We start from the raw sequence: 12,309 nt of genomic DNA on the forward strand, positions 1-12,309 counted from the left end.
ATCGGCTTGGTGCAATACAACAAGGAAACTTGAAAGTGAAAGCACAGTGTATCCCAACATAATGGTATATTAATTAAGTTTTTTGCAAAAAATAATTAGATAAAATATTGACTAGAGAAAAAGAAAAAAAAACACACACACACACACAAAGAGGGGACAAAACACTCTTTAATAGAAATCTAGAAAGTGAGCTGTCATAAAACTTTATAAAAATAATACACCTAATTTATATCATAAATACGATTTATATATAATAAGCAGTTGAAGGGTTTATTATCGTCATAAAATGGTAATACAGTTTTCCATAATGTCAAGGCAGAGAAAGTAAGAAGATGGTTGCTAAGGACGTTGCTATGTTCGAAAAATTAACTAGTCTACTAAAAAGCTGCTTAAATCCATATTTGTGGTATTAATATTAAAAAAATAGTTTTAAAAATGTGTTCTTCATAAAACGTTACATCAAAAACGATAAAAATATTTATTTTGATTTCTTTCAAAGTTTCAGGTTTGGCCCCACCTAAAGAAATTAACGATTAAGTTGAAAAATTATATTCATTAATGCAGAAAGGACACGAATATTAAAAAGTCCAGAAAAATATCACAAGAAGATGTCTCATAAAAAAATTCTTTAGGAAAGAAAACTAATATCTCCTTTTGATTAAAGTATACAACTTTTGTGTTAAATGATTTAATTTAACTGTTTGAAATGCAGTTCACTGTGGCTTTCTTACTACACACTAAAAACTAGAATCAAGAAAAACAAGTTTGGGATCTCGTATATAAATAAGTTTGTGTCTATTTCAGTAAGGTTTCGACACAGCAGAGCCATATTAGCTTCACAAACTTTTATTTACTACTTTGAAAACTCGAGGAACTTTTTACATTCTGCCATTTTAACTCGCTGATAATAACGATAGGATTGTGTTCGAAAAGGTTCACTTCAATAATGTTATCTCGAAAAGTTTTACCGTAAAGCAAGTTCGTTGTGGAATCGTAACCAATCACATCAACCATTTGAATTGGAAAAACTAAAATGGAAATCTTTTGTAAGAATAAAAAAGATAATAAACAAAAAATTGAAAGCTAAACAAAACTTACATATCACTTTACCAGTTAGTTTTTCTTGCTGATAGCACGTGCTTTGTTGTCTAAACCAAAAAACTTTAAAAACTTAGAACAATATAGCTATGCAATATAGGTTGCAATCCCGGGATCCCGACCTTTTTCATAATTCCGAAATCCCAGTCTTCCCTATAAGATCGAACAAAACAAAGCGTAATGCAAAAATATATAAAAATAACAACAATTTTGCGTATAAAATAATTTTTATTTTACATGAAATTGTAAAAAGTGTTGTAAATTCGGTTGTACAATAAAAAACGATATCAAAAAGGATTGATTTAGAGAAAAACAAAAGTGAAAATCGCACTATGTCATGTTGGTTAGCATATACATTATTTCAAAATTAAATACGATCTGATTTAAATAATAGATGTATAAGCAATCAAAAATGCTGTTATAATATGTTCATTGCGATACCCACACTTTGTATCATTACGGTTTATTTTACAGTTTATATTTATTTTATAATAATTCGTTACATAATACAAATTTACGTTGCTTTTAAAAAATTATCTACATACACACTTTTAAAATATTCGCTTTAAATTAGTTAGATTTTTTAATACCATAGTTACTGTTGTTATTAATTTTTAATAGTTTAGTTACTGCTGTAAGTTTTTTCAAACTGAAAAAAAAGCGCGTTTCTTATAAGGTAGAATCTTAAAATTAAATCAGCATGTCGTATGTGGATTTTACAATAACACAGCTGTTAGGAAACATTTTCCACGTGATGAAAAAGGCCAAAAAGCGATGTGTAAATTGCCGAACTGCAAGAAGATTATAAAAGTTGGTGGTGGCTCAACAAAAGGACTTCACACATTTTGTTGTCGGTGCATAATGTGAAGGTCGAAATTCCAAACCAACATAATATTACCGGAGAATGCACACCAGATAAACCACCAAAAAAGAAATCTAAACCACTAACAGAATACTTTACCATTTATGAAAGGGAAGATAAAACACTTTCTTGCTACACTTGCTCATTTAACGGCGTTTGACGGGCTTTCATTTAATCTGATTTGTTCTTCAACAGACTTACGTGCCGCTCTAAATGCTATGGGATTCAGAAATCTACCATCGTTAGTAAACACAATTCGCAATCATGTAGTAGAGCACAGCAAAAAAGTAATATTAGGTTTAGTTCGTCAAATTGAAGTGCGCAAGAAAACGGAATTCGGTGTAGGAGAGAGATTTTATTTGTCTTTTGATGAATGGACGTCACTTTGAAATCGTCGCTTTATGAATATTAACGTTGATGGACAAAACTCTCATTTCTGGAGTATAGGTTTAGTGGGAATAACAGATTCAATACCAGCAGAAAAGTGCATTGAACTATTAGAAAAAAACTTAAAGACCATAGTCTTGATCTACACAGTGACATTGTAACTGCAATGACCGATAGAGCTAGTGTTATGAAAAAAGTTGGCAGGTTGCTGCCTGCTAACCAACAATTATGCTTTTCTCATGGCATACAACTTGGTGTAATTGATGCTCTTTATAAAAAGAGAGAATTCGATGTAAAACAGACAGAGTTTAACAATGAATTTTGTAACAGTGATTCATCCGAGAATGAGGACGTTTAGGAAGATTTGTTGGACTACAATCATAAAAATGTAAGACCTAAAGTTGAACTAAATGAATTTCATTATGGGCCAGTCATTAAAAAAGTACGCAAACTAATACTAAAATTTAGACGATCCTCCACCAAGAATGACCTCTTACAAAAATATATTAAGGCTGAATTTGGAAAACAGCTGTCTTTAATAATGCGCTGCAAGACACGGTGGAGCAGCCTTCTGTTAATGCTTAAACGATTTTACAAAGAAAAAAGCTGCATACAAAATCACTAATTGATATTTACCCAGTGGAAGATAATTCTATAGCTCTGACACATGATGAAGTGACAATATTATCAGAGATTATTACAACTTTAGTTCCCATTAAAGTAACGGTTGAAGCAATATGTCGTCGAGATTCTACCCTCTTAACAGCCGACATTAGCACCTGAGTCTGAAAGTAATACTTTAAGTATTGAAGATGAACTTGATTGTTTTATAAATGAAGGACAATCACCAATACAACCAATTAGACATGAAACATTATCATAAAAAAATCAAAAAGAAATAACACTATTTTAGAATGGGAGTACACATAGCGATTATTTAGAAAGAGTTTATTCCTTTCTAATGACCGTGAAACCGACAAGTGCCGAGGTTGACCGGGCATTTTCTTCCGCTGGATTGTTCAATACAAGAATTCGTAAACGTTTGGGCGATGAAACTTTGGGCGCGTTATGCTTCCTGAAGTTGCATTTCGAAGCACAAAAAATATAATATATCTCCTTATTTCTAACATATTTTTTAAAATTATTTAACATGTTAAATTCAATTCATTTAATAAATATATTTTTAGTTAAATGTACTGCTTTTATTCTACTTAACACTATATAGATGTTGTATACGTTTTTCTATCCCGGGGTTACATAAACTTTGTTTATTTGAATTTTGATAACATGTTTAATTGAATTCATTTAATAAATATATTAAATTGGGATTGAAAAAGACCTCCGGAATTGCAATCCTTAAATGTAGCTTTCTTTGATTCTGGAAACAGCATAAGTAGAAAGAAGAAATAATTTAGAAGTAGTAACGCACTGGCTGATAACAATTTTTTTTTTTACGTAGCTGTCTAGCTTTAAAAGATTTCTTACACGTTACATTAAACACTACTTAATAATGACTTACATTTATTGAAATTGAAAAAAATGATCAAGTGCACTGGTAGAATATTTTTCATGAAATGCGTAAGAAATCTTAGTTATCATGACATGATATTTTTTCATCTAAAACTGAAATAAAGAGGCATATTAACAACATGCTGAAGATATGGGTTTGTAATATAAATTTATATTTCAAAACAGCTGATTTTGTGCAATTTGTAAAATGAATGTACACATTTTTCTAAATATTTTTCCAATTCTTTTTTAAAAAAATGTATAGAATTTAGGCATTAAACACTATTTAATAATGACTTAAGTTTATTGAAATTGAAAAAAATGATCAAACGAACTGATAGAATATTTTTCATGAAATACGCTAGTAATCTAAGTTATCATAACATGATTATTTTTCATACAAAATTGAAATAAAGAGCCATATAAACAACATGCTGAACATACGGGTTTGAAATAAAAATACTTATTTCAAAGCAATTGACTTTGTGCAATTTGTAAAACTTTTTTGACAAACTCTCCTAAATATTTCTTTTCTAAATATAAAAAATGTGTAGGGTTTAGATATATAAGAAAAAAAAAAAATAAAGACCAAATAAAAAAAACGGAACGCTAAAAATTGAAAAAACTTTCATATAAAATTAAAAATAACCTTTTCTTCATTGGTTTGCAAATACACAGATGTGTGACATTTTCAAACTTCGTTTCACTTTTCATTCTCCATGTGGGATAAGTTTGTACAGTTTCTAATAAAGTAACACGATCCAATCAAACTTATTTAATGTTTGATAAAAGTAAAAATACTCTTTTAGGAGAAGATAAAGTTAAAGCATACTTTTCATTCTTATAGTCTTGGTTTGAAATTTCATTCTTATAATCATGGTTTGAAATCAAAGAAAGTATTTAAAGATATTAGAAACCTTTAGTTGGTAACTGTTCCGTTAATCTTCTAAAGATAATTTCTTGATATACTTGTTTCGGATTACCACCAGAGAATTGCGTAGAAAAAATATCCGCTTTTACTGTGACATCAGCGATCCCAACGGCTAGCAAAGCTTCATCTATTCCAAAAACCGCAGAAAACTTAAGAAAAGAGTCGAGGAAGAGCTTCTGAACCTTTGGTAAATAATTTAAATTTATCTTTTTTGAGACGTAGCTTGGTACTATTTGATAAAAAAAAGAAAGAGCCATTTCTTCTAAACGTTGAAAAATTGTTAAAAATATTTATTTATTCTAAACTTATAAAAGTAGCAATAAAGAAATTAATAGTCTAATGGGTTCTTGTTATTCTCCAATTAGGGTATACAATTTACAAGAAAAATTAACAAGAGCCCTGAATATAGTGTCATTAGAAATCATCTTTTTATGGAACTTTGTTCTGATGTCAGTTCAGTCCAAAAAGGTAGCGTTCTCTTCTTTAGATACCTAAACCTTCTTAAAACTTGGATATATAAAAAGAGCTCTGTACAATGATATATATTTACGAGATGTCTAACTTTACCAAAATTCTGTAAGAAAAAGTGAAGCAAGTTTATAAAGTTTTTAAGGCCGGTAGCCGTTTTATTTAAACTGACAATAAATCATTTTTTATTTTAGCTTTCATTTATCAACGTGTCATTTAAGGCTTGCAAAACAAATTTGGCTGGCAAAAAACTTGCTTCACTGCGGAAACGCGAGTTAGATATAAAGGTAATATATATCACTGGCTCTGTATGACTTCACATAAAATGGCGGCTATACTACAAAAAAGTATCTAGAAGAGTTATTATTTATGTTTGCGGAAATGTTTTGCTTTAGTTATTGAAATTGGTTTGTATTTAAATGAAAAACCTTAATAGCAAAATAAAACAGCATTGAGTTAAAGTTTGTCGCTTAAATGCTGTTTTTATTCCAAAAGTTAAAAGTTTATCTGTTTTATATTATCAACATTGTCACTTACATAGATAAGATTGAAATCTTTATCGTTAATTGACGATGTGGAGTTTATGCTAAAATCGTCCCACACAAGTTTTTGAAACTTGACTGTTTGGTGGGAGTGCAAGAGAACTATGATATTTTCAAGATCAGCCACACAGTCTGTACTTGTAGTCATGTTGATGTTAACATACATTTCGTTACTGAAAAGAAAAAATGATTTCAAGACCGAGGGGGAAAAAATATCCATCACAACTTAAATTATTTTAAAACATTTTCCCGAATAAACTTCGCGTAATAGATGACAAAGTATACTGTGTTCTGAATGAAGTTTTAAATGAAAATTATTAATAAGTTAACTTCATAAACACTTTTCATAAGACATAAACAATCAAAAATAAATTAATGTTGGTCAAAAGTACTTTTACCTGTATCACGTTTTGAATAAATATAAATAAATTAAATTGGTTCTTAATGAAGTTTTAAACGAAAAGTAATTATGAATGAACTTTAAAGGTAATCATAAACAATTTAAAACTAATTTAAGCTTTAAAAGCTGCTATCGGAGTCACAAAAATATTACTCGTTGTTTCATTTCGGTCTTCGCATTTATCAATGTCCATTTCCCGTTTCATACGTTTCTTACAAAAATGGTTGTTGATCTTGAAATACACTTTTAACTTACTGAATCAAATAGTTCGACGATGCAACAACTAGGCTGCACCTCTTTGTTGGCCGGCTAATGATAAATGGAGATAATGTTATCCACACAGAATTGACATTGGAAACTATCATCACAGCCCATTCCTTGTGATTGTTTGTAACGGACATATCACCTACCTAAAAGTTCACAACTTTTACTTATTAAGTTACTTGATTGTCTCAAAAATGAACTAATAACAAAACACTTCTTCTTACCTTTGTTGCGAGAGAATAAAAGTTTTCAAACTTTGTGTTCAACTTTCCAGAATACGTTTCCTCAACTAAATGGTATAGTTTACTATCATTATGTCTTTGCGATACCCTTGTTGAAAAGAAATCTCTATTGACATCTAAAAAGTTTGTGACAATCATTCTTCCAGATTGTATCAACGGATAACTTAGATCATCGATAAAAAACAAAACGCTTTTATCGTTTCCTTCTAGATAAAAACTGACTCGAACTCGAAAGTTAATCGACGAGCCGATTGAACATGTTGAAATCTCTGATTTGAAGATCGATACTAAAGTTTGAAAAACTAAAGTTGAAGACAAAGATTCAATATAAAACACAAATTTAATTGAAAAAAAACCTTCATAATATTATTTTATACTCAAAACATTCTTAAATGTGTTGTAAACAAAGATTTTAACAAGCACTGTTTAGATTTTTACAAAGAAAATGTATTTGCTTGCGGTTATTATATTGCTCAATAGGCAAATCCACTTGTGTAATTGTACAGAAACAATTCACAGGACCAACCATGGCTCCTTCATATAATTCCCCTTCATCAATTTTCTTCCAGCATGTCTGCACACAGTCACTATCAGAAGTAAAATCAGCGACCCAATCAGTTTTGCTTACGAAACCCAAATGATAGATTGGTATGTCGTTTACAGTAAATGAAACTAAAATTGATGGAAAAATAATAAAAATATAAATTACAGTAAATACCAGCATGTTTCATGTAACAGTGCTTAAATGTCACAAGAAATAACAGTAAGTATGTTTCTTAAAACCGCAGTAGGGTTCGATTTGATTTGTTTTTACTTCTTTCACAGTTAAGCTACTTTTCGTTACTAAAACATTCTTTTACCTTGCAAAAAACGACCAATTAGTATTAGGTTCAGTATAGCGTTTCCCTTTAACATCTCTTAATACTTAAATAAAGCTTGAACCATAAATGATCATTCAAGTCATTATTAAGCTTGATGTTTTTTATGTCATTTCTCTCAGCATTAAAACTGACTTGATCAAAATTTGTTTTTTAATTTAGTATTTGCTGTTATCTTTCGAAATACTTAGTTAAATAATTAGAAAAAAAGTGTTTAAATTGTTTATAAATGGATTTCGAACTGCAATGAATATTTTATAAGCGGCAAGCAGCAAACCATGATAACTATGTATGCTAACAGATATTAAATGAATCTTGTTTTTCAGAAAGATTGAAACTTCATTTTCATTTTTAATATTGGCCTATTTTTAATGCGCTCCTTTCGTTAGCCACTTTATAGTTGCAATACGCAGTAAGAGTTGTTTTTTAAATGAGTTTTTGTGCTCGCATTCATCTGGTAGCTTGTCGTTTTACGATTTAGTTGTTCTATTTTTGTTATCAGTTTTCTATGTCTGAAGTTATACATAGATAATATAGATATAATAATATATAGTATAGATCGTCTAGGTGGCTCTGATTAATATTTTAAAAAAAAGAAAACATGGTTAAATTGTTGCTGGCATTCATGCAATAGTTTATAAATAGACTATTATAAAGTATGACGCTGATGTAAAAGTGAAAAAATATATTGTATAACGAAAATTTATATTTTTATATAACGAAAGAATGATTGAGTTGATTGAAACGTGAAACAAACTGAGAAAAGTATCAGCATTAAAAAATGGGTTTTTAATCTTTTATATGATTTACAACTATTGAGTAATTTGCTGTGGGGTTTCAGTTGAACCTACGGACTTAAAGTCTCTTTTGGCTCTTCAGAATGTGAAGTAGAAATAATTTAAGAATTTTAAGAATTTTTAAATTCCCTGAATAAACTTGAATTTCAATAATAAACCTCATGTAATAACCTTCATGCAATAAACCTCATGTAATATACCTAATGTAACAAACCTCATGAAATAAACCTCATGTAACAAACCTCATGTAATTAATCTCATGTAAAAAACCTCATGTAATAAACCTCATGCTGAAGTCAAGACACTATGTCAATGACTTCATATTGTTAAATTTTTTCATGATTTGTGATTGTTTTAGACCGCTGTGATAGTTTTTGAAAAAACACTTTTTTCTCTTTGAGAAGATAGTGATGGGAATCAATGAGTTTTTTTCTAAATGCTCTAACAAAAATGTTCAAATATTTTTCATTGGTAGATTCAATTAATATTAGAAAAATTAGTTCCCTTTGTAATCCTTGAATATTTTCATTACACAGTTTCAGTTGAAGAGCACCTAAAACAAAAAATGCTCATGATAAATATATACGTAGCCGAAACAAGAAGAACGCAATAGTCTACTTAATTTTTAGATTTGGGTTTATCTTCCATTTCAAAGTCTAGTATCACGAACTAGCAGAAATGCAAAATGATGTCTCAGTTAAAACTTGGTTTGATATGAAACAGTAATCAAATCTCCAAGTTCAACAAAATGTAGAGGAAAAATATTTAAAAAGGTTTCATTTTCAGGTTTAGCTGAATATGGATGAAGCGCCATAACTAAATTAATGCTAAAAAACGAGATCAGCTTGGTGCAATACTACAAGGAAACTTGAAAGTGAAAGTAAGTGAAACCCAACATAATGGTATATTAATTAAGTTTTTTGTATAAAATGTTTAGATAAAATATTGACTATAGAAAAAAAAAAAAAAAAAACACAAAGAGGGGACACACAGTTGATATTTTTAGGGATAGTGCCCTTCTAGCCAACCCGAAAAACCCACCTACATGGGGTGATAGTGGACACATGTAGGTGTCCAGAAATGGGAGTTTTGAAATCCATCTATCACGTCCGAGAAAAAAAAATCAATTTTAAATTGAAAATTTCCCAATTTTTTAACTGTTTCGATTATTTACTAAACAAGCCATAAAGTTGAAATGGATCATTGGAACTTCATGAAATTTTATGGTGCTGTATCTATATAGTGTCACTATCAATGTATAAAATTTCATGCAGATATCTTGCTTGGTTATAAAGTAATAGGCCAAAACGTTTTGCAAAATCATACATTTTGACAGTGTTGATACCAAAAGTTTTTAGTTTTGGTAAAAAAAGTTTGTCTGATTTCCCTGAATTTTTGTGTTCATACTCTACAGGTTATAAGCAACAACTTTTGTTATTAGAGTTTTGGAATTAGACCATTTGCTAAAAAACTGTGGCCACAAAGTCATTTTGAGCCCAAAAATTTCCTTATAAAATTGGCAAATCAATTTTCAATGAAAATGACCGATGGAGGGGTCCATTTTGCATTTTTTGCTACCCCGAGCAGTTAGTGATCTATGTAAAGTATAATGAAATGCATGTACACATAACACAATTTGGGGGGTTTTGCTAAATATGTAGATTTTAAAATAGTAGATTTTTTAAATAATTTGCTCTTTTCACAACGTCCGTATGAACTTTATTCAGAAAAAGCATTACTGTGGCCGTAAAAATTGAGCTATTGAGTAAATAATTGAACCCAATGTGAGCAATAGACGAAGGAACATTCGTTTAAATTTTGGTTGAAATCTGACGGTTAGTTTTCGACAGAGATAACTTTTAGCGAAAAAAGAAATGTACAGCATTCCCTATTTTTTTGTTTAAGCGGATTTTACAGGTTAATCCATAAAAAAAATCACTTGTTATTGTTTTCAAACCTTGCATTTTATTGCATTTGGAATTATTTTCTTTCTTCAACAAAACTACAATTATCAAAAGGTAAGATTCTTTTTTTACATTTTCAACTTCTGAGGAAAGTTTTTGGTCTATGATGTTTAAGATGGAAATGTTTTTCAGCGGAAAAAGTAGGAAGTGGTAAAAAGTATTGTATTTTATTGAGTATAATGCGCACTTTTATTACAAAAAATGATATCAAAGAAAAAGGTGTACACCTTAAAAATGATATTTATTTAATAGATGTATTCCATATTTATTGTTAAAAAAGTTGTGTGCACTATACTCATATGCAAACTATGCTATATAAAATACTGTAAGATGACAAGTGGGTAATTGAACTAAAAGGAGAGTAGATATGAAAATAATTTGCTTTTTTATCAAAACTATTTTAATCCTAATAAATATATTTTAAATCTCTGAAACTAAATTGTTTTAAATTTTGTGACAAAGTATTTTTTAAATTTTAGACCAATCTCCAAATAAAAGGTTCACCCTCACTTTTGTGACCGTCCATATTTCTGCATACAGGTAAAGTTTCGATTCGTTTTAATTGCATATATAATCAATAACATCAATAATATTTTGGCTTATAAGTCTACAAACGTTTGGCTGTTTTTTTTTTTTAATTCTTTCCATTTGCACAACTAAGAGATTGTCTGTCTAACTAGCCTTAAAAAAAGCAGCAGGCAAATAACTTCATTCCAAGCGGAGCTTTCGTCAAAAATCAATGGCATCAACTTTGACTAGGGTGATGCAAGAGTGCCTCAAGGAATATGTGATACATGCCGGACAATCATGAAGAAGCGAGATGAAGGCAAGGAAGTTGTTCTACCATCACTGTATGACTTCAAGTCAACCCGTACCAGATTGGAAACTCGTGGCGAAAAACTCGTGTCTGAGTCCCATCGGGAAAGGCTTTCCACACAACTGTAACCAATCCACATTTCGTGAAAGCCTCAAAGGGCTAGCTGCTCAAGATGAGAAAATTGCAGAACAAATTGCTGGAAAGGTGATTGCAAGAAAAACAGCTTCACCAAAAGACACTGTAAGGCTATCAAAACCATCTGGAGGACCACCTCTTCCTGTGACTCCAGGTGCTTCATTTAATAATGAATACCTCAAGTAATGTTACATTGACACGACAAATATTTTTATTCAATAAGCATTTTTCTCCTCAATAATTTAGCAATTGGAAAACTGTTTCATAAGCCAATTTGTAATTAGGCAAGAGTAGTAAACCAGACTTCAGGCACAAAGCTTATTGAGCCGAATTTCAACAAACATTTTCTGAATGCTGGTCGAAAAATTTTTTTACCCATTCAAATATAAAGGCTTCTGATTCAAAAGGTGAAACTGGTTCAGATCACTCTGTTGCCCACTGTAAAAACATCACTGACCTTATCGGCACAATCAGCACATCTCGAAATGTTTCAACTGAGCGAATTATAAAAACGGAATCAATGGTGGCAAGGGATTTCTGAAGTTTTGTTTAGGAGTCATCGACAGAGCCACAAAAGAGTTCCCACCTCAAAAGCGTCTCTTAAACTGACAGGCTTGCAAAAGTTACGGGTGTAAAGCGCCAGATTCTTGTGGCAGTTGCAGAAGAGCTTCCCGTGACTTATGAGAATGTCCGCCAAATTTGGTCGCTCATTCAAGTCGAAAGAGTGAAGGCCATTGTTGCTTGTGACTTGAAACTGGCCAACATTCTCTGTGGCCTTCAACTCTCTCAAGCTCTCACACTTGCTCTTGGTGTAGCATTGATTTCACAAAATAGAGAAGGCTGGAGCCTTGAGAACATTTAGGCCACTCAGAGAGAGCTATAAAAGCTTCTTGAGTGCAGGGAGCATTCTTGCTAAGGCAAAACACATCGGCAATGTTGTTCATCCACTTATCCTCAGTGGAGCCAATCATAATCTCATTCTAGACATTTTGCCTCCACCGGAATTGCATCTTTT

At 30.8% G+C, this 12,309-nt stretch overlaps 1 protein-coding gene across 3 annotated transcripts; it reads right to left on the reverse strand.

Moving 5' to 3' along the window:
- Positions 1-627: 627 nt before the first annotated feature.
- Positions 628-7,782, reverse strand: LOC149886337 (uncharacterized). 3 transcript variants are annotated; one of them, XM_090094119.1, is made up of 9 exons: positions 7,564-7,782; positions 7,142-7,375; positions 6,686-6,990; positions 6,453-6,607; positions 5,793-5,970; positions 4,774-4,969; positions 4,506-4,599; positions 1,111-1,148; positions 628-1,028 (listed from the first exon to the last, which is right to left on the reverse strand). In XM_090094119.1, exons 1-9 carry the CDS (start codon positions 7,616-7,618, stop codon positions 847-849), a joined length of 1,437 nt encoding a protein of 478 aa, XP_089950245.1. In that variant the 5' UTR covers positions 7,619-7,782; the 3' UTR covers positions 628-846. The 3 variants fall into 3 exon arrangements, with proteins under 3 accessions (XP_089950245.1, XP_089950244.1, XP_089950247.1); XM_090094118.1 differs by having other exon boundaries at positions 1,099-1,148; XM_090094121.1 differs by lacking the exons at positions 628-1,028; positions 1,111-1,148 and adding an exon at positions 3,946-3,964.
- Positions 7,783-12,309: the final 4,527 nt, after the last annotated feature.

The sequence above is a fragment of the Hydra viridissima genome, unplaced genomic scaffold (assembly GCF_058129835.1).
Source record: "Hydra viridissima isolate aposymbiotic clone 2 unplaced genomic scaffold, HvirCarnegie_v1 scaffold_7, whole genome shotgun sequence".
Classification (NCBI taxonomy): domain Eukaryota; kingdom Metazoa; phylum Cnidaria; class Hydrozoa; order Anthoathecata; family Hydridae; genus Hydra; species Hydra viridissima.